The sequence below is a fragment of the Ochotona curzoniae genome, unplaced genomic scaffold, assembly GCF_017591425.1.
Source record: "Ochotona curzoniae isolate NIBS_2020 unplaced genomic scaffold, NIBS_Ocur_1.0 contig_908, whole genome shotgun sequence".
NCBI classification, from domain to species: Eukaryota; Metazoa; Chordata; class Mammalia; order Lagomorpha; family Ochotonidae; genus Ochotona; species Ochotona curzoniae.
Genome location: NW_024466607.1, coordinates 3,866,777 through 3,888,811, shown reverse-complemented (window position 1 = coordinate 3,888,811; position 22,035 = coordinate 3,866,777). Strand labels below are relative to the sequence as shown.

Below are 22,035 nucleotides of genomic sequence, written 5' to 3'. Positions count from 1 at the left end.
AAGCAGCTGAACTCCTCCAAGGAAGGGGCGCGGGTCTCTGAAGCTTCCCCAGTGAGCTTTGGGGACAGCGACTGCTCCCTGACCGTCCGATAATGGGGGACATGTCGGCCCATGCACCCACCGCCCTCTCACAGCCCTCCTGGTTTGTTGCAGGGCAGAATCCAACAGGGCGGCCACCGGGTCTCCAAGAGTGCGCCCTGAGCGCCCCAGGCACGTGGGGGCTGCGTGGCGGGCCCCGCCCCACAGCACCGCGCCTTAAAGGGCCGGGATTTGCGGGGGCGCAGGTTGGCTGCTGCAGGTATGGAGGGCATTCTGACAGCCAACTGGAGCACAGCCGAGGCAGCAAGCACCGGACCACCGGGGACCGAGGGCAACCGCACGGCGGGGCCACCGCGACGGAACGAGGCCTTGGCGCGCGTGGAGGTGGCCGTGCTGTGCCTCATCCTCTTCCTGGCACTAAGCGGCAATGCGTGTGTGCTGCTGGCGCTGCGCACCACGCGCCACAAGCACTCGCGCCTCTTTTTCTTCATGAAGCACCTAAGCATTGCGGACCTGGTGGTGGCCGTGTTCCAGGTGCTGCCGCAGCTCCTGTGGGACATTACTTTCCGTTTCTACGGGCCTGACTTGCTGTGCCGCCTGGTCAAGTACCTGCAGGTGGTCGGCATGTTCGCCTCCACCTACATGCTGCTGCTCATGTCGCTAGACCGCTGCCTGGCCATCTGCCGGCCACTGCGTGTGCTGCGCCGCCGCACCGACCGCCTGGCCGTGCTCGCCACGTGGCTCGGCTGCCTGGTGGCCAGCGCCCCACAGGTGCACATCTTCTCGCTGCGCGAGGTGGCGGAGGGCGTTTTCGACTGCTGGGCCGTCTTCATCCAGCCCTGGGGGCCCAAGGCCTACGTCACATGGATCACGCTGGCCGTGTACATCGTGCCGGTCATCGTGCTGGCGGCCTGCTATGGCCTCATCAGCTTCAAGATCTGGCAGAACCTGCGCCTCAAGACGCTGGCGGCCGCAGCCGCCCAGGAGCCCGAGGGGGTGGTGGCGGGCGCAGGGCGCGCGGCTCTGGCGCGGGTCAGCAGCGTCAAGCTCATCTCCAAGGCCAAGATCCGCACGGTCAAGATGACCTTCATCATCGTACTCGCCTTCATTGTGTGCTGGACGCCATTCTTCTTCGTGCAGATGTGGAGCGTGTGGGACGCGGACGCGCCCAAGGAAGGTAGCGCGCACGGGGAGGAGGGCGCTATTGGGCGGGGCCAGCAGGGTTCCCTGAGCCCCCCCTTACTCTACCAGTCCCTGGCCAGTGACCTTTTGTCAATCAACTGAGCCTCTACTTACCCATCTGTAAAGTGGCAGGGAGGTTTCCCGCCCTGCCTTGTTCTGCTTCAAGTTCTCTGAGTGGAGCTGGCACCAGCAGCCAGGGACTGGGAGCAGAGGGTCTAGCTCAGAGCTGGGAAGAGGCCTGCCGGGTACTCTGGAGGAGGAACACAGCCCAGGCTAGCTCAGGGGTGGGTTGATGGCCTTGGAGCTGGGAGCGTGGGGTAAGCTGGGCACCCGGGGCGGCACTGCTTCCGGCTGGGGGAAGGAAGAGAGCCACCCACGCACTGGGGAGCTGGTGATCCCTGGGGGTGGGGCCGAGGGCAGGGTGCTCAGTGAGGCCTCTGTCTAGGTCTTGGGCCATGTCGGAAGGCCGAGAGGCAGGGCTCTAATAGCTGACAGGGCGGTGGGGCAGACAGCATGGCTTAAACTGGTGCCCGTGACTGACACTGGGCAGTACCGCCATCCCCCATGAACCCGGGGTTGCAGGCAACTTCTCCTGGACCATGCCCGTGCCAGTAGCTCATCTGGGAAGAGCAGGGGTGGCCAATGACTCACCTGTTTGTTGGAGGGTACCCCATCCATGTCCATCCCAGAAGGATGGCGTCTGGCTTTGCTCTGCGTCCTGCAGGGAATGGTAGTGCCTACCTCATGGGGCCTCCCAGGGAGCTGAGTGGCAGCCTTGGTGGCCAGACCACATGTCGTTCAGTGTCTGTGAGGCACAGCACCCACAGTGGCACAGGGAGAGGACTGAGCAAAACCCAGCCTGGTGCCATGTGCATCCCAAGCCATACCCTGCAGATAGGGAGCCATTGCCCAGAGGAGGGACCAGGTCTCACAGAGGAGGCAACAGTGGAGCAGCAGCTGGTGCTGGGGGCCACGGGCTGGGTAGGAGCTAGGGGCTGAGGGTGTTTCCTGGTCAGACCGAGCCTAGAGGAGCTTGGCCACCACTGCTAAGGAGGAGAACAGTGCCATGGAGAGCAGGTGTGCCACGCCCTCTGCCTGCCTAGCTGTGGCACAGAGGGTCAGGGGTCTTTGTATGCCCCTTGGCTTTGGCTCATAAAACAAGAGTGGCATTGGGATTCAGTCATTCAGTAGATAAGCCAGCTCCTCCACTACCCCCCCCCCGGTCTCTGCTATGGGGGGGGCTTCTCCTCTCTCCCCTTCTGTCCTCTCCCCATGGGGCTGCGTGTGGTCCAGCCTCCTTTCCAGGCTGTCACTTCTCACTTCCAGTCCTCCCCTAGGGGACACTGCGTGAGCCACACTCTTGTGATAATCCCATAGTTTCTATGCTTTATTTTAAAGATTTATTATTATTTTTTAAGCTGGAAAGTCAGATATACAGAGAGGAGGAGAGACAGAGGAAAAGCTTTCCATCTGCTGATTCACTCCCCAAGTGACCGCAATGGCCAGAGCTGAGAGCCGATCCAAAGCCAGGACCATCCTCCAGGCCTCCCATATGGACTCAGGGTCTCAAGGATTTGGGGCATCCTCAACTGCTTTCCCAGGCCACAGGTAGGGAGCTGGATGGGAAGCGGGGCTACCAGGACACGAACCAGCGCCCATATGAGATCCTGGCACATGCAAGGTGAGGATTTTAGCCACTATGCTATTGCGCCAGGCCCTCTACCTATCTCAATTGTACCAGTTCTTCCTCAAACTATCTACCTGGACCTATGCAGAAATCATGTGGTGCTGGAGCACCTGATGGGGGACCCCAGGGGAGCAGAGATGAGGTCCCGAGCTCGGACCACAGCCTCTCCCAGCCCTTGGCTTCAGGGCTGCTGCTGGAGTCAGCATGGACGTGGAGAAGCTCGGGGAGGGGGTGAGGGTTGGTCAGGGAGTCAGCACAGACCCCAGGTCAGTGCTTAATGAGGACCAGCAGTCCCGGGACCAGGGGCTGGCAGCGCTGGTAGCACCATGGTGGCCACAGGGGGAGCTTTCTCGGTGGCAGGGCAGTAGGGGCCACAGGCACCTTCGTCATACCAACCCCAGGTGGGTGGGGCAGCTCAGCAGTGACCCGGGATCCAGCTGACAGGTGAGCCAGTGGCATCGCCCCATAACTCATTGTAAACCCCAGTTCCTCTTCCTCTGTCCTCTGAGGGTGTCTCCTGTGTGGTTTTAGCATTCATCTAACTCTAAGAGGAAAATCCAGGGCATGCGGCGTGATGAGCTGGGTGACACGGCACCAGAAGGCAGCAGCAGCAAGGTCCCATGTGTCCAGGTGGGGCCCTTCTCAGCAACCTCAGCAGAAGGACTTTCCAAGTGTTTGTGCTGTTGGCCCCGTGAGGGAGGGAGGCTGCTGTGGTCATGGCAGCGATGTGTACCATCAATCATGTCCACTGCCACAGCTTGGTCACTGGCCTTTGCCCTGGGCCCGGGGCGGGGTGGTGGGGAAGGATTGTAACTGTGGGGGAAGGTGGTAGGATTCAGGGTGAGACTGTGTGGAGTGTGGCCCCACGGAAATCCTGGCCTAGCAAGGTGGGGCGGGGAAAGCGGGAGCAGCCAGGTGGGCAGGTGCTGAGCTCACAGCCATGCAGGCTGGAGGGTCGTGCCATTCTCTGTCTCCTGGCAGCCGGGGGAACACCTCTCGGTGAACATGCCAGTCTCATGCTTTGGACACGTGCCCCCTGGTCTCTCATAGCAGACTCTTTCCTCTCCTCCTCACCAGTGATCAAGGCAATGGCCTGCCCAGGGAGAAGAGTGTGAGGGCGGGGTCACACGGCCACTGCGAGGCCCCGAGGATACTCCCCTGGCTGGCCTGGGCTGGGAGCCTGCTCTGGCCCTTTCTGGTGCGTGATCTTGAGCAAGTGTCTTCCCCTCTATGATCCTCTGTGTCCACTCTGAAGGCTAAGGTGGCTGGAGAGTCAGCCCTGGGGGGCTGTGAGGGCACGATGGTATGGCCCTTGTCCCCAACCTCCCCTTCTCTGGTCAATACTTTGAAGCTTGGGTTTGACTTTAAGACTCTGAGTGCCTGAGGATGTGGGTGTATGGGTGGCAGATAGAAGCAGAGTCCACTGGAAGAGGGGAAGGAGGGCTAAGTTCCCCACTGGTAACACAAACCTGGGGCAGGTGGCAGCCAGACACCCACTGGGTGTTGGGCTGGGAGGCAGGTGGCCCTGCCTGGGGCAGGGAGGGCTGGTGGACTAGAGACCCCCGATGGCCTGTGCCCCTCCCCTTTCCTTCCCTTCCCTGCACTGTGTTGCCTCAAGTAGAGTAGCTGATTGCGGGAGCCACTGGGACAGGCCCTGGTGGGAGTGAATCCCTGCTCTGCGGCTGGCTGGCAGTCAGGAAGTTGGCATGCTGGCCTGAGTCAGCTCTGGGAGTGCTTGGAGCTCCTGGCCAACGTGTGTATTTGCTCATGGTCTCTGCCCCCCGGTGACCTCACCCCCAGCTCCCACTCTCCCCACGCTGTATTTGACTAATCTTTTGAAGAAAAAAAAAAAAACCACCATCTGCTGGGTGAAGCTCTGCTCTGTGTTTTTCCCGTCTGCTGGGTGCCCAGTGGGATGGGGGTTGGGAAAGACTGGGACCCAGCGACGATCAGGCCGCCCTGCCCTGTCCCGATCCTTTGTCTAAGTCAGGTGCTGCTGGCCGGAGCCTCAGCTCCTGGGAGCAGTGGCAAGAGCCCCCTCCTGTGGCCTGGACTGTGGCCACCAGTGGGACTTGGGGTGTCTCTGGTGTTTAAGCCAGGTGTGAGCCCCCGGAGCTCTTCCACAGGCCTCCTGGACTGCATTCCCCAGGCTGGTGTTTTCCCAGGGGTGTTCTGCAGCCGTAGGAGTAGGGGGTCTCCTGGGTGCTGTGACAGCTTGTCCCAGCCCTGCCCCCGGTGCAGAGGCAGAGCTCAGCACCCTCTTTGGCCCCGACACCCAGTGTCCTGCTGATAGCCCCGCCCTCCCGTGGCTCTGGGCTCAGTGCTGTGTCTCTTGTGCTCCTCCCCCTGTCACCCACTGTCACCCTGGCTGCACATGGGTCGCATGCCAGGTCTTTCACTACCTGGAGGGCAGGTTTTCGACTCTGCCACTCTCCATGCTGTTGGCTGAGCAGTCTATGTTGAGCACGTATGTGTGTGTACGTGCATGTGTGTGCTTGTGGTATGTATGTGGGGTGTGCACATGTGTCTACATGTGGGGGTGTGTAAGTATGTATGCGTGCATGTGGGGGGTATGCATGTGTCTTGTGAGGCGAGGCCATCCTGTGCATTGCAGAAAGATCAGCCGCACCCCTGGTCTCTGCTTGGGGCAGGTCGCTGTCACCTTCCTGCCGGCTCTGCCCCTCTGAAAATATCCCCAAGATACTGCCAAAGGTTCCCGGAGGGGCAGACTTGCTGCTGGTTGGGGAGCTCTGGTTTGGGGCTGCGGTCTGCCCGATAGCTGGCACGTCAGCACGCCCTTGTCGTCTCCGCCCTCGGCTCTGGGCTCTGGGTTCTGGCTGCTCACCCCCACCCAGGGTCGGATGGCGCCCTGGGCTGATGGTGCAGGTTCCGTCACCCGTGTCTTTGCCGCTTAGCAGCTGTCCTGATGCTTTCCCCGTCCGTCTGCCTCTGCCATGGAGACGCAACCCAAAAGCCAAGTCCCCTGTGGGGAGTGCCTGCCCCGTCTGCCACTGTGGTCTGTGGGCTCAGCACCTTCTGCTGTGCCCCTCTGGGCTCCCCACCCAGAGATTCCTGGAAGGGCGGATGGTCTGCTGCAGTCCTTCTCCCGGGCAGGAGAGGGCGCCTGGAGGCCTCGCAGCCGAGGGGAAGGAGACGGGGAGGGAGGGGCCAGGCTGGTGAGAGTCCTGGGTGAGCCCACAGACCCCCATCTCGCCAGAGGACAGCGGTACTGGTCCTGCGCGGAGTCCCTGGGTGCTAAGCGAGGAGCATGTCGGGTGCTGGACCCAGAGTGCAGGGGCAGAGGGCCTTGGACATCCTGCAAGGAGAAGGCAGCAGGTGTAAGGGGGAGGGTCCTAGCCCCTGCTCTAAGGGTGCCACAGCTGGTCCTGGGGAGGGGTTTCACTGAGGAGTAGCCCCATGTGATTCCTGACCTCAGGCTGCCTATGGGCAGTCTCTGCCAGCACCTCCTTGTGTGCCCTGCTGGGAGTTGGTGCTTCTGCTCTGTTAGCCCAGGGTGTCCGTCAGCACCAGGGTTGTCGCACTCGTGCCCTCACCCTTTTCTCCCCCTTTCTCCCGTCTGAACATGAGCTGCACTTGGGTCCCTGTCCTGGGGCAGGGAGCTGGTCTTGGCGCTTCTCCTGCATGCTGGTGGCAGGGGTGACGGGAGCCAGACTTCCTGCGGCTGCAGTCCTGCTGCGCACAGCACGGTTCGAGTCACCAGTCACCACTGGCAGCCAGAGACCAGGCCATGTCAGGATGCCCAGGAGTCACGGGCAAGTTGATTCTGGAGAAAAAGCAGTCAGGGTTTCCAAGAGACAGCAGCCTCTGCAAAGGGCCTTGAAGGACGAGCAGGCGTCTGCTGGTGCGATGCACGCACACCTACTGTGTGCAGACCCTGGGCAGTCTGTTCTTCCCTTCACTCCCCGTGGACTGCAGCCAGCGACGAGACGATTCAGCAACCATGGGGTGACTGAGAAAATGCAGGTTCTCTGCCAGCAGGTGGAGAGTGATTCCCCGGGAGCCTGAGGTGTGGGCAGGCGCAGCGGTGCCGTCTCTGCGATGCTGGGCCGCTGCCCACTGAGCGCGCTATGAGTAGCAAAACTTTTGTGTGTTCTTTTACTAAGATGCATTGTGTGTGTGTAAGACCTGGTATGTAAGATCTGTTGTGCATATGTGCACTGTAACACCTACTGTGTCCATGTGTAAGCCCTACTGTGTGGACACATAAAAGACCCACTGTGCGTGCGCGCCCTGTGTTGGCTGCCAGGCCCCACCATCCCTTGGAGAGTGGGGAGGGTCTGGCCTCCCTTTTGGCGGAGTGCCGGTGCCTGAGGCCCAGCCCCGGGAGGCTGGCACGTCCAGCAGCTCCTGCCCTCCTGGCCGTCTCTGCGACGGTCACCTCTGTGAGTGTGAGGAAATGAGGTAGTGAAGGTTGTAGGTTTTGGTTCTTTGGAGACAAGGTGCCCATGATGTGTGTTATGATTCAAGCTTCCCATGACCATGCGCTAAAAGTCGCTTTTATTGTTGTTTTTAGAGATGTTAGAGTTAGAGATAGGGTGGTCTTCCAGGTACTGGTTCATTGCCCTGACAGCCTTCGGCTGTAACCTGCTTCCCAAGAGAGCTGGGTGGCAGTGAGGGGCCTCCCTCTGTGGTGTGGCTGGGGGAAGGGGCAGCCTTGTGGTCACCCGGCTGGCAGCAGGCTGTGCCCAGGGTTTATGTGGGGGACGTGGGGCTGCCTCAGGACAGCACAGCACATGGTGGCATGTTGGCAGGAGGGAGGGGGCAGCCTTGCGGTGACCTGGCTGGCAGCAACCCTGTGCCCAGGGTTTGTGTGGGCGACGTGGGGCTGCCTTGGGACAGCACAGCCATTAGGCCACAGCCACCTGCCCTGCAGCTGTTCAGGGCTAATTTGAGCCTGCTGGGGGAGGGGACAGCTGGGAAGGCTGAGCCCGGGGGTGTGAGTGAGGTGGGAGGGCGATGGGCCTGGTGTACCCCATCTGTCCCTGCATGCCCTGGCTTCCCCCACCACCAGCAGGTTCTTGTCTCCTGGGTGCAGAGTTAAGCCAGTCTGCTGGGTCCCTGCCCCACTGCTATGGGTAGGATGTAGGGTCAGACCCGGAGCCTTGAGGCTTGTCAGCTTGGCCAAGCTCTGCAGGGCAGCCCTGGTGTGGGCCCAGGGCCCAGCCTTTTAACCTTTGCACTGAGTGGCCCTGGGGCCTCTGGCTCCCTGTGATCAGAGATGGTGCCTCGGCTGGGAGCAGGTGGCACCAGCTGGCTGGTGGCTGGGGAGCTGAGTGCCTGGGTCTGGAGGGAGGTGAAGACAGTGCTCGTGAGCCTGTCAGGCTCAGCATGTAGGCAGCGGCCAGATCTGCTGAGCCTCAGCCCATGGCCTGAGAACACTGCCTGCAGGCATGTACATTTTGCGAGGAAGCAGTGGGCACGGTTAGGGCACCTTCTACATGGCGCAGCACCCAGATGGCAGGTGGCCCTGGTGCTGGAAGCTGGAATATGGCGAGCCAGAGAGAGAGGGTAGCTTCTCCCAGCTGTGAGGGCCAGGCTGGCGGATAAGCCAGGATTGGAGATATTGGCATTTTGCTTCTGGTCTGGAGTCTAAGTGTGCAGGTAGGGGCATGTGCCTGCATGCTCTGCCACATGGCGCTGAAGTCAGCTGGCAGCCCTGGGGAGCAGCACCTCCTGGGTGTCTAACTTACCAGGAAGAGGTCAATTGTGTTTGCTGAGTGCTGCCTGGCTCCTTGGGAATCCCGGTGGCTTTCTGCCCCCAGATGGGCCCATGTCCAAAGCCAGGCTGGAATGGAATCGGCCACTTTAACTCCCTGTTACCTGTGGGGTGAAGGTCATACAGTCGGCATTGCAGATCCCTCACTGCCCACTCCCCGCGTTGCTGTGGCCTCTGCAGTGCCCCGGGTACAGTTAGCACCCTCCCTAACCCTCAGCCTCTATTCCTCAGCTGCCTCCTCTGTCTGACCCTCACACACAGCCCCAAGCAGCGCAGATGCTCTGGTGTCACCTCCTGCGAATCCTTAAGGACCCTGCCCCACAGTCTGTTTCCTGGCATGAGGTGCTGCCAGCAGCCAGTGCTGATTGGGCACTTACTGTGTCCCTGGTCCCCTCAGGCTCCATGACACCCCCACCCTGTTCCCATTGACAGTGTGAGCATCTGAGGTTCACACAGGTGCAGGAGGCAGCCTGTGGTAGGCCTGGTAGCTTCCAGATGCTACTCTCGGGCTCCCTGAGTGTCTGTCCCTTGTTGGGTGATGGACTGGCCAGGTGTACCTGTGAGGGAAGTCCACGGTCGGGAGGGGAAGCTTTGTGTGGGAAACCATAGGGTGGCAGTTCCAGGGCCAACCCTGGGAGCAGAGGGCTCCAGAGGTGGGGTGCAGGGGAAGGTTTTGTGCCTGGGCAGTACCTGTCCATCTTGGGGTCCAGGGTGTGGTCCCAGGAAGCGCACGGCTGGGGCAGCACAGTTGGGGTGCCGCCGTACAGTGACGCTCTGCTGGTCTTTCCCTCTGCCCCGTCCTTGCCTGCAGCCTCGGCCTTCATCATCGCCATGCTCCTGGCCAGCCTCAACAGCTGCTGCAACCCCTGGATCTATCTGCTGTTCACTGGCCATCTCTTCCACGAACTGGTACAGCGCTTCCTCTGCTGCTCCCAAGGCTATGTGACGAGCGGCCGGCAGGCTGAGACAAGCGTCAGCAAGAAGAGCAACTCGTCCACCTTCGTGCTCAGCCGCCGCAGCTCCAGCCAGCAGAGTGGCTCACAGCCCGCCACAGTGTGACCAGTGTGACCATTGGCCTGGCCCGGGGCTGCCCTGGGGGCTCCCAGGGTATGCGGGCAGGGACAGGCTGCCCCTTGGGGCCGCATGTACATATGCTGTAAGGTATCTGTTGGTTTGTATGTTCTGCACACCTGGGATGGCTTCAGTGGGTGAGGGAGGAGGTCCCTGGTAGAGATGACAGGGCACTCAGCCACCAGACATTCCCCGGCTCCCACGTGTACTTCAGTTGCTCCTGACCCCATGGCCACTAAGGGTGGTGGGAGGGATTTTTTCCTCCCTTAACTTGGGACTTCACTGTTCACTCTTTCAGGCTGGCATCTTGCCATGGTGGCTGCTTGGGTCGGAAGGGGTCCCATGTTCCATGCTTGGGGTGAGGAGTTGAAAGGGGGTTCCAGATGGAGTTGTGGGGGGAAGCGATGCCAATATTGTCATGACCCCAGAGTGCGTTTGTCTTTGCCAGCAGCCTTGAGGGTCAGCCGGTGCGAAGGTAGCCCCAGCCTCTGTGAGTACCCAGGGCACTGTTATGGGAGTGAGAGAGTGTTGCTGACAAATGTTCTAGAAGCATTTGGGGCAGAGAAAGAAAGGAGAGGCCTCCAGATGGGGAAGGTGCAAGGAAGGCGTCTGTAGGCAAATGTGGCTTTGTATGTAACAAATCCTTAGGGGTATTCATGTGTGCACGTGTGTACACACACAGTCCTCCCTGTCAGCACTCCCCCTCACACGCACACACACACACACACAGTCCTCCCTGTCAGCACTCCCCTCACACACACACACACACACACACACACACACACACACACACACACACACACACACACACACACACACACACACACACACACATGCACATTCACCCAGCATGGTTGCAGGATGCAAATCCAACTGCAAAAACCCATGGTGTTTCTTCTCACTAGCCGTGAGCAAGGCAGAAGTGGAATTCAGAGCCAGCCAGTTGAAACCAACATCAGAAAGAGTAGAGATGAATGTCACCAAGGAATGCTACAAAACAGAAGCAAATGACAACATCCACAAGTGGGCATGCGTGCTGTGCTCCGGGGCCTGACGCTGAGCCCAGTCGGCTGGCAGTGCCGTCTGAGGGCACGTGGGCAGGCGTGCTGTGCTCCGGGGCCTGACGCTGAGCCCATTCAGCTGGCAGTGCCGTCTGAGGGCCCGGAAGGCTCACTACAGTCCTTAGATTCCTAGAGGTGGGAGGAGCTTTTACTGGGGAGAAATCGTTAAACTGATCTAGAATTTGTAAGAAAATGCTAGGGACCCAGAATAACCAAATCACCTTGAAGAAATAAAAACACAGTTGGGATCAGGAATTGCACTTTCTTAACCTGAAGTTGCTCTGTAGCTACAGGCACCAAAATGGGGTGTCAGTGGCCTGGAGTGAGAGCCGCGGAGCGTCGGCACAGACCAGGAGTCCAGCTGCAGGCCTCCCCTCTTGCACCATGGGTCCGCAGTAAGAGAGCCCTGGCAGCTCATTAGGCAAAGCTTGGCCTGGGCACGAAGGGTGCTAGGACAGATGGGTCCAAGCAGGACAGCAAAGTTGGGTCTTTGCCTGCCTCCCACCACTCACAAGAATTAGAATCATCAAAGGCCCAAATGTGAGAGCTACAGCTGTGGAACTCCTGGGTGGGGGTACCGAGGCGTAAACCTGCACGATCTGGGCATAGGCCTTGCTTTCTTAGGACACTGAAGATGCAGGCAAGCAAAGGAAAAACACCTAACCTGGACTTTGCAGGCATTTAAAACCTGTGGTTCAAAGTGAAAAAGAGAATTTAAAGAATGAAGGAAAAGAAGTGAGAAGCACATCTCTTATTGGGTGTTTGAATGCAGAATGGACGGAGAGCCGAGCACGACCACACACAGGAAAGGACGGCCATTCAAAGCGAAGGGGTCAAGCAGGCGCTTCTCCACTGAGGAGCGAGACCGGCTGGTGAGCTCAGGAAAGCTGCTGGCCGCCAGGACTCGGCTTGGAAACGCATATCACTACTGCAACAAGATGTTCCTTCATAGCTCCTGGCCGCAGCCAGAAAGACGGAAGTGAGTAAGTGGGCAGGATGAGGTACTGGAATCTTCTTGGCCATTCCTCAGGGGTCAGCACAGAGCTCCCGGGTGGCACTCAGGTGCCACTCCAGGGTATCTACCCAGGGAGAAGCAGAGACACAAGCAGCCTGCACCCCAGTACTCATGGCACCGTTTCTAAGAACTGCCTTCAAGTGCAACCATGCCAAGCACCCATCAGCCAATGGAAGACAGAGCACCGACACCATAAGCACTCAGCTGTAGAGGCCGTGAGACGTTGATCCGTGCTGGCGCATAGATGGGCCGGAAATGCTTCATAGGAAGTGAAGAAGGTGTTTGGGGAAAGTCCCCGCATATAGGAAATGTCCAGAACAGGTGACTGGAGACAGAGCAGTGATGGACATGGTGGCCCTGTGGCCAGAGGCCGGAGAAGTGGGCCGTGACTGGTGAGGGTGTGGGTTGTGCAACTGGAATCAGTCAAGCATGATTTAGGGAATTCACTGAAAAGCCTTTGCAAATTGGCCAGCAGCAGGCCAGCATAACGGGTGGATTCAGAGTCTCTCAGCTCCCTGGGACTGTCTTTGTGCACAAGGCACTCCTCGTGTCAGTCAGAGACAGCTCTGGTGAGGCCCTGTAGCCACAGACCAGCACTTCCCGCAGAGATCTCCAAGTTCTTATCTGATTAACACAGTCTCCACACCCTGACAGATGAGGGTAGGACACGACCTTGCCTGAGAAATGCCTCTAGTCCTGCGCAAGGCACTGGGGGCTCGGTGCTGTCCAGGACCCCTTTAGGCCTTTGTGTTTGCAGACGATTCTGGGCTTCGGCGCAGCAAGAGGCCCTCTCCAAGGGAAGCCACACAACTGTTCTCGCTTACTCTCACGTGCTGCTCTTGTACCACAGAGCAGCACACGTGTGCGAACACACTCTGGATCAGGCTAGCGTGTTTTGGCTGTCTGGGGAGAACAGAGGCATGCATGGAAACTTTCATGTCCGTGGTCTGAGGGTTTAGTCCCAGGTCTGCAGTCCTTGCTGGCAGGTACAGGCTCAGGCAGAGGACCGTGAGGCTGTGACAGGTGCAGCATCTGTACTGGCCAGTGCTTGCTCTTTGGGGAGCTAGCAGAATGTTGACTTGGGGATGCTGGGCCCATGGCCTGAACCTGTGGGCTGCCCTGTTGTACCAGTGTGGTCCTGGGCCCGCTGGCATCTGGGCCTTGCTACTCCCTGCAGGAATGTCCCAGGCTGTTGCTGTGCCCAGGGAAGCTGCCATCTCACAGCCAGCAGTGGCTGCTCAGGCCACGGCAGTCAGGCCCTCCTGAGGACCCTGGGCTTGTGAGGGTCCTGGCCTTGGGGCCAGGGAAGTGTTTCCTCTGTGTCTTGGTGTGAGAGCTTGGGCTGGGATGTTGGCCATGAGGACACAGGAGTCTGTTGGACGGCGAGCCGGTGACGTCTGATTTTGACAGTGTGCCTGGATCTGCACTTCCCTCGATCTCATCCCCTGGGATATTTTTGTCATTTCTTAGTCTTTCCCAAAGCCTAGAAGAATGGGAGCAGGGGTCCTGCTGCTCCTGGGAGCTCATGGCCTCTGTCCCCGTTCTCACAGAGCTGGACGTGGTTTCAAAGTGCTTAACCATGTTTTGTAATTGGAAGTGCTGTCTAACACACAAATGTGAATTCCTCGGTTGTGTTCTCCCATGGTGATGTCCTATGGTGCTGTGCTGATTGGTGAGTGCTGCGGCCCCTCACGAGGTCTTTGTCCTGGACTGCTTCCCAACAGGTGCACTGAATAAACACTGTTTTTCTATCTGCCCTGCCTGTGGTCTTCCTCTCAGGGACAGGCAGTGGTGCATCTGGTGGCTGGACGGGCTGCTGATTTCCCTGCCTGCAGGTGGCAGAGGGGCCTGGCATACCTGCAGCTGGGGCAGGAGGGGGCCCAGTCCCACTCCACAGTCCCAGGTACACCAGTCGCTAGGGAAAGATGCTCTAAGACCTGGGTGCAAACCTCTTGGGTGATGTCCCCAAATGTGCGATGTGTGAGTCTGACCCTAGAAAGAGTAGGATTGGAGACTGTCATCCCCAAAGGGACCCTAATAGACCCTTCTTAAGTCACGACTGGGGGCTACCAACAGAATCCCCAAGAATTTGTGCTAAAATGCAGGTTGCTAGCTGGCCATGCCCTCCTCCCCCAGTTGACCATCCTCTTACCTGCTGCTCCTCAGGGAAGCCCTGGAGGGCCCAGGAGGGCTGGGACATACAGGTAGCTCAATGGAGCACCTGCCAGGGTCAGCCCCTCAGGAAAGCACGAGAAGGGCTGGTGTCAGGGTCTGGGGTGATTGCAGCAAACACCACGGGGGTCAGAGTCTGTGCAGCCCAGGAGTTCGGGTGTAAAAAACAACTGCCCAGCAATTTCCACAAGGCTGGCTGACCCTCTGGGAGGGCAGAGGTGACTCCAGCCTTGGGCTTCTCAGCAGGAGGTGCCTGGACTTGAGGAGTTCACATAAGCATGTGGAGTTCCAGGAGCGAGAGCGCAGAACAGCAGGCAAGAACCACTGTGCCCATGTCGGCTGTGCAGCCTTGGGGCACCTGGTCAACCTTCTGAGACTAATATCAGCTTATATGCAGAGACAGGGTGGCATGACCAAGGGCCTATGGGTGAGTAAGTTAATGTCTGCCGTTGGACATTCCTGGCTGGTGGTGGAACTGTCAATAGTGGGTGGAGGGTGGATGAGCAAATGGACCCATAGAGGTCGGTGAGCGAGGAAAGGGCGGGCAATGTTTTGGGCGGAGGCTCCAGGGTGCTCCCTGCAGACTCTTCCTGGGGGAACCTTCTAGAGCTGACACGGACATTGGAGATCATCTCGTGGGTGAGGTAGCTGAGGTCAGAGGCGGGACTAGCACGGAGGCTGTGAATGTCCCCACATCCCACGTGTGTCTTACCCCACCAAGCTCCCTCATGCAGGTTGCCTGTGTGGTGAGAGGAGGCCTGGGGAAACTGCCGAGGGCTGTGCCCCTTGCTGTGTGCGAGGCTGGGGCATTGGTCTCGTGAGAAGGAAACAGAAGATCAGCTGGGAATGGGGGTTCTGGCCTGAGGGGCGGGGGTGGTCTTTGCTGCAGGACTTGTCAGAGCCTTTAGTATGTGATGTCTGTGGAAGAGGCAGTGTTTCCAAACAGTGGACACACAGCGCCTCCCTGGGAGCAAGCGTGGCTGGTCCTGGGTCTGCACAGAAGCTGCTGGGCTTCGGGAGTTGGGTTTGTGTGGGGGCAAGAGGTGGGCCCCCGTTCCCTTCTGTTCATGCCCACAGCACCTCCATCCCGGCCCACCGTGCCTGTTGGGAACCTCATGCCTTCAGCACAGCCAGGGTACACGGGGTCTCAGGAGCCACGGGGCAGATGCAGAGGGATGTAACCCCTGGCCCTGTCCTCGGGGTAAGGACTAAGGCTTGGCCAGCCCTGCCAGCCCGAGGCCCAGTCATCTGGCAGCCATCTCCGAGGAACCGCAGGCCACAGGCCCAGCCAACCAGCGGAATCCTGGGCCGTGCGGATCTGGTCCTCGGATTTCACCCAGCCCATTCCCGGCTAGCTCTCCCCAGCAGACATGTCCGTGTGGTCAGGACACCCTGCATTCTGTCACTCACACACCAACACGCACATACGGGCACAAGTACGTTCATGCGCATGCAGACATGTGCGACACAGAGGTGTCCTGACACACATGCATCACTTGTGTGCACACACGTGTGAACACATACGTCCCCACCAACCTTGCCGACAAGCACACATGGTATTCCCTTATTGCGGCTGAAGACCTTTATTGCTGCTGCCCTCTCACTGGCAGTCACCAGTGGCTTTCCTGGCACGCGTGGGCAGGCTGCCCCTGAGGAAGCCTGGGCTGCTTGGGATCATCACAGTGCAAGCGGACACAAAGACTTGCAGTAGCTGCCTCTTAACCAAGACCGCCCGGCTGCCTGGGGCGTGAGGGTGGAGTGAGGAGGGAGGGCTGGGCTGTCTGTTCTCCCCGGCTTCCCTGCACAAGGTGTCCCTGTCGTAGGTGAGAGGGAGCAGTCCCTGCAGAGAAGGGGGGCAGGAAGGGGACGCGGGGCGGGGCTGGGTCCCCGCCTGCCTCAACCCTCCTTCCGCAACAGGACCTTCACGCTGCTGCACATCTGGCCCAGCGCGGCGAAGAGCGGGTTACAGAAAGTGCGGATGCAGAGCGAGTAGATGTGGCTGATGCATTGGATCTCGATCAGGTAACTCTTGATGCACGGCACCACCGCCCAGATGTGGCAGAAGGAGATACAAGCGAACAGGAAGCCCCAGAGCAGGGCCAGCGGGACTCCCAGCAGCGTGGACAGCAGCCGATAGCACCAGTACTTGGAGACGGTGAAGGTGGTGTAGCTCACCTTCCATACCCCATCAAAGCTGTAGGTGCCCACGGGCTCTGCAATCACATCTTCGAAATCCACCTGCAGAGGTAGGAAGCAAGACCTTAGCCCTGGGCAGCAAGGCCCATGCAGACCTGGCCACACCCCAAGAGCTGTAACACTCCCTCACAGCCACACACCCAGGGATTCTGACCCGGGGGCTTCTGTGGGGTTCAGGAGCCTGCACTGCTAGGCCACGTCCTGCTTGTGATGGTTGGAAAAGGCCCAGGTCAGGAAGGTCTCTTTAGGTTTACAAAATGGGAGCGGCTGGCATCTGCCACATCCAGTTTCCTGCAGCAGGGGAGGGACACAAGCCTGGAGCTGCCCTGTCCTCAGAGCTTCCAGGCCCAAGAAGCCGGCCACTGTGGGCCTGGAGACTCCCAACCCTGACCTCTGCAGCCCTCACACTTACTGAGTTCTGTGCACACCCCAGGGCCTGGCTCCTGCTGGCTGCTGGCTGCCAACTCCTGGGCTCTGCAGACTGCCTTACCCTGTGAGGCCCATGACAGGACCCCTTCCTGAGCCCTCCCGGGCTGGCCTCAGGGACCTGTCAGCCCTGGAACTGCACAGTTGACCCAGCCCTACCTCCTCACCTTGCAGCTGGGCACACAGCTCCGGTGGGCTCATGGGTCATGCTGGCTGGCTCGGACTGTCCGGGATGGGGGTAGCCCCCTCCTCTGCTAGCCCTCCCCCTGCACGGGTCAGCAGTTTGTTCTCTTGCCCTGTCTTCCTCCATTCCCCCCACTTGGTGGGCCGTGCCCAGGCGCTGACATCAGTGCTGCCACCCCTGTGGCTACCTATTATCTGGGCTCCCTGGAGCAAGGCACTTAGCTCTCCTAAGCGTCAATTTCCAGAGAAGCTGTCCGGGGATGAAATGAGTGAAGGAGAATTGCTGGGAACAGCGTGTGGCCTGAGGGCCTGGTCAGTGGCTGCTTGTTGCCACTGCTGGTGGAGATGGACGGAGCTGGACGCCCAGAGGCGGTTGTGAGCACCAGCGCAGTTGGGGACCTGGTGACAGAGTCTGCAGAGCCTTCAGCTCCTCTGAGCTTCATCTCCTGACCTGTAAAATGGGGTGAGATTTCTTATAACCTCGTTGGGAAGAATGGAGAGGATGCTTCTCCCATCCACGCCTCCATGTAGCCATGCCCATTGGTCTATCCACCTACCCTTCTGTTTATCCACCTGTTCATGTGCCCGCTCATCTACTCATCTGTCACCCTAACGCCCATGCTGGGTCTGTCTACCCATCCACCCAGCCCTCTTATCATTTATCTATCTGTCTATCTATCTATCTATCTATCTATCTATCTATCTATCTATCATCTATCTTTCTCTCCACCTACTCACCTACACATGCATCCATCCGTTCTGATTACTCACAGAGGACCCACTGGGTGCCAGGCACAGCCTCTCCTGGGAGCCTGCAGCACATTCCCTGGCACCTGGCAGGTGCTCAATAGCAAGAAGTAGCTGAAATCCAGTCCTTCTCCAGGTGCCCCAGAACAGACATGTGTAGGTGTGGCTCCCCAGGGGAGCTGCCACATCCTCCTGTCCCTCATTTTCTGCCTGTGGGGGCACTCCCGCTGCAAGGACCTCTCTGCTGTGTCTTTTAATTGCTGATTTTTCTCGGAATCCCTTGGCGCGGACATCTGAATGATTTCCAGGGATCACTGTTGAGTGCTGTGCCGGGCAACCGCTGTGTTTTCTGTGAATCGGAGCACGTAGGCGGGAGGTGGGGGAGTGCGTGCTGGGCCAGGGGCGGGGGTGGGCAGCTGTTCCACTGGCAGGCTCTGAGGGTGGAGTGTACTCTAGCTGAGGTGTTCTAGCTTGGAGAGGTATTTAGGAGGCCCAGGCCGCCATGCCAGGGTGCCGGAAGCATGTGGTGACGTTATTCCTCAGTACCTTTTTCCTGAGTTGTGGGGGCTGCACCCACTGCCTGACCCGTGGGCTTGGTGTGCAGCTGGGGAGTGGGGTGGACGTGGCCAGGGAGGGCTGTTGTTGCTCATGTCGCTGGAACCCAGACTCCCAATCTGGCTTGTTTATTTTTGGAACAGCAGGAGAAAGTTGATTCATATGCACCAGCCAGTGTGCCCCCACGGTCCCAGGAAAGCAGGGCCGGGTGTGGCCTGAGGGTGCGAGGGAGGCCAGCAGTTACCCCTGACACAGACCCAGTGCCCTGTGAGTGTCTGTCCTGCAGCAGACTGGCCCTGGACAACGCAGACATGGGGCATCTTGGGGTGGGGTGGAAGTAGTTCCAGCAAGGGTGAGCATTTGGGCTCAGCTTCCAGCTGGCCATTGAAGCGTGGAACTTTCCTTCAGAATTGTTGAGATCTTCCTCCTGCCAACCCCAATACAGAGTTGGGTCCAGGTCTCCTAGGGACACACAGGCCTACTTGGCAGAGACCCAGTTCCTGCACCTGTTACCTGGCTTCTCACACAGTAGACTATGTTCACTGCTCCCCAGCACCCCCAACAGGTGGGTTCAGGAACTGAGGGGAGGCATTCAGAAATGGTAGGAGTTGAATGCCTACAGTGATTTTATCTTATCAAACCCCGGTCACCATATAAAATTGTTTCTATCTGCACATCCACTTGTCAGGACACTGCTTCCAGGATTAACTGGACATAACAAAACTCGATCAGTCTGAGAGGACCCTGCAACTTGCATGATGCACGGGGTCCTCATAGTGCCCCTCTGGCCATGTGCCTGCACCTGCTTCTCTGCATGGCATAGCAGGAGCAGGCAGGGTGATGCCCAGTTAGCCTGATGGCACAGCCCACACTAGACCCCCAGACCCTCCCTGCTCTGGGCCATGGCCTAGTGCACAGGGGAGGAGGCTGGGCCTGGTCTGCTGCTCCTGGGGGCCTGGGCATCTGGGCTGTGCACACAGGGACCTGTGTTCATGTAAAGAGCTGGGAACAGTGGGAGGAGAGAGGAGGCTGCAGGGCAGGAGGACAGAACCTGCTGGAAGAACTCCGGAGTCCCACAGTGTGTTGCTTACCCCCCACACCTGGCCTCCTCCCTGCAGTCCCTGCTCTGCCTCTCAGCAGACTCACAGGTGGGAAGGGGAAGGGATGGTGCAAGAGGTGTGTAGAAGGAAGACCCCGCAGGTCCAGCCTCTCGGGGCTCGTGAACTCTGGAGCCGCATCCCACGTGGGATCTAGGCTTGCTGTAGGTCTGCTGGAGGAGTGCACGTGTGGTTGAGGAAGGAACTGCTGTGTAGAAGGTGCTGGCCTCAGGCCCATCTCCCTGCCTTTTGTGGCGAGAGGACCCAGACCCACACTGTGTGACACTCTGGTGTCCAGCAGGGCTGCTTTGGGGCTTGGCCGAGCCTGCCCTGAGCCCCTCAGAGGACCTGGGGTGACGTTGGAGTCCTGAGGAATGCGTGGGAGAGGGGAGTGGGCCTTTATGGCTTGGGTATGATGACAGTGCTGAGTCAGGCCCCTCCCTGTGGCTCACAGCATCTCCTCGGGGGTGACACAGAGCAGGGATGTCTGTGTGTGTGTGTTGGGAGGATGGTCCAGGCTTCCTTCCTTCATCTGTTCTCAGACCCTGCCTCCAGCTGAGCTCTGTCGCACCTGCTGATGGCGGTGGTGAGGTACCGCCCCTGCTCCACTGTCCGGGCAGAAGAGCCTGGCACGAGCTCAGGTGTGTTGCATGAAACCCAGGGTGGTGCCCCTAGCAGAAAATGTGCTCAGTGACACTTTATGTCTGGTGTTTGTCACCTGCAGGTTTGATGCCCATGGCAGTGCTTCCTACAGCACTCTAATGCCCCGGAGACTTTCATCAGTAGGAAAGGGAATGAAAATATGAGGGCTTTGGGAGTGAAAAAAATGAAAGGCCATGAATATTCAAAAGTTCCTGGCAAATGCTTCTTATGGAAAAAAAGATGTAGGCATGTATTCCAATATGTTATTTTTACTTACATCAAGATACGTTTATCTTTCAATTGCATTTTCCATGAACTCTTTGAATAGATTTCCCTCACCCCATTACTGATGGTTTCTATGGAAACAACCTATAGTACAGTGTGAGCTGTGACATGAGTGTACTGTGTGAAGGGGCAGCAAGAAGTAGCGGCAACTGACCGCCTGGAGGAGGTGGCCAGGTTCCCTGAAGGAGCTGGTGAGGGTTGGGCCATGAAAGCTGAGTGGGGCATCCACCATGTGCTGGAACTCCTTCTAGGTGACCCCTTCCCAGCGAGGGCATGGGCTATGTCCTGCTGGGAGGGGGTTCGTTGCCAGAGCAAGCCTGGCAGAGTGTGAGGCCTCCCCCAGGAGCACTGTCACCCAGGGGTGTCAGCCCAGCCATGGGGTCCCAGGAAATGTGGGCCCATGCAAAGCATTTTAATTCCATTGCCTTTGAATTTGATGTTCTAGTCTTTGATTAAGGTATAGGATATTTACAGCCATTTGAACCACCCCTTAACATGGAACCCACACACTGCTGACAGCAGTCGGGAGGCCACAGCCCTGGGGTCTGACCGAAAGGAAGGGCTGTGTGTACAGCAGGTCACTGGAGCTGTGCTACGGTACGTGTGGAAGACAGGATGTGGGATGGACGGGACGAAAGCTGTCCCAAGCAGTAATTACACCTGTTTGTTTCTCCCTTACTCAACGTGTGGTCCCATGTCACAGGTCACACTGGGCCTCCATGAACTGAGGTTGTGGTGGACCCTGTAGAACCCAGGGCCCCTGGCCATGTCTGAAGGGGGCTCTGCAGCCCCCTCAAAGAGCCCTCTGGCTACAGGGCGGGAAGCAGGATGGGGGGTGTGGATTTGGGGTCATCAGCCAGGAAAGAGGCCCTACTTCAAGATATGGGGTGAGGGTTGGGACTCCCTGGCGGCTGCATAGCAACCTTAATACTTCCTTCCAGTGACCCAGTGCTCTCTGTGCCTGGCCCTGGGGTGAGCAGGGGTGCTGGAGGAGGGGCTGGGCATGGCTCTTTGGGGGACTGTGAGTGTCCCACTACAGAGACCGTAGAAATGGCCCCTGGCCTGGGAGAGGACCCAGTGTGGCCGTTGGTCACTGTTCCTCCTGGGCTGTCGGCCAGCAGCAAGCAGCAGAGGCTCTGGTCATGAGGTCGCCTGCCGGCCACACTTGGCCACATCTACGCGGCAGGTTCCACTGTTGCCTGCAGTTTGGGGACTGGAGCTGTCATTTAGCATCTGAGGGCAGATCTGGGGAGGCCGTGGGGCCTACCTTAACAATGTCCTCATTGATGTTCTTGGGGTCCCGGTTCACCAGGTCGATCTCCTTGAAGTGGATGTCCTTGACCATCTGGGCCTCCAGGTCTGTGTGCTCCTCGGTCATCATAGTGGTGCTGGGGGGCCCAAGAGGGCCACTCGGAGCCGTGGGGCCGGCGGGGCGGCAGCCCTGGGGGCAGAGACCAGCTCAGGGTCCCCGCCTGGAGCCCCCACCAGCTAAATAGGCCCCACCCTGGGCGCCGGCTGACAGCTGCCCCACATAACTTAGCCCTTGCTCGCGGGAGCCGCCCGTGGCAGGCCTCCAAGCTAAAATTAAGACTGGAGCGTCCTGGAGGGCCGGGCTTGCCTTAAAGGGGGCGGCGGCTGGCACCTGGGAGGCAGCTTTCCCCCTGTGTTGCCTGCACAGGGGGCTGGAGGAGGGGTTTGGAGCATGCTCCACTGCAAGCTGTCGGGGGCTCCTCCAGGGGTACGAGGGAGCGTTGCCCTGCCAGCTCTCCCTTTCACCCACCTGCCTGGTGACCCTAGACACCCTTGGCCTGTGGGTGTCTGTGATTTGGAGGAGTCCAGCCCTGAACTCAGGCAGGAAGTTGGTCCGAAGGAAGGGACTAGAGAAAAGACGGATCTCTATGCTACATTGTGAGAAGAGCCCGGTCCATCAGCTTTGGGAC

The 22,035-nt window shown here is 59.0% G+C and overlaps 2 protein-coding genes across 2 annotated transcripts; one reads left to right on the top strand and one right to left on the bottom strand.

Annotated features, from left to right (window-relative positions):
- The first annotated feature begins 235 nt into the window (after positions 1-235).
- OXTR (oxytocin receptor) lies at positions 236-9,704 on the top strand. Its single transcript, XM_040994883.1, has 2 exons — positions 236-1,216; positions 9,457-9,704. Exons 1-2 carry the CDS (start codon positions 301-303, stop codon positions 9,702-9,704), a joined length of 1,164 nt encoding a protein of 387 aa, XP_040850817.1. The 5' UTR covers positions 236-300.
- Positions 9,705-15,849: 6,145 nt separating this feature from the next.
- Positions 15,850-21,548, bottom strand: CAV3 (caveolin 3). Its single transcript, XM_040994882.1, has 2 exons — positions 21,363-21,548; positions 15,850-16,202 (listed from the first exon to the last, which is right to left on the bottom strand). The coding sequence occupies exons 1-2, from the start codon at positions 21,474-21,476 to the stop codon at positions 15,861-15,863; spliced, it is 456 nt and encodes a 151-aa protein (XP_040850816.1). The 5' UTR covers positions 21,477-21,548; the 3' UTR covers positions 15,850-15,860.
- Positions 21,549-22,035: the final 487 nt, after the last annotated feature.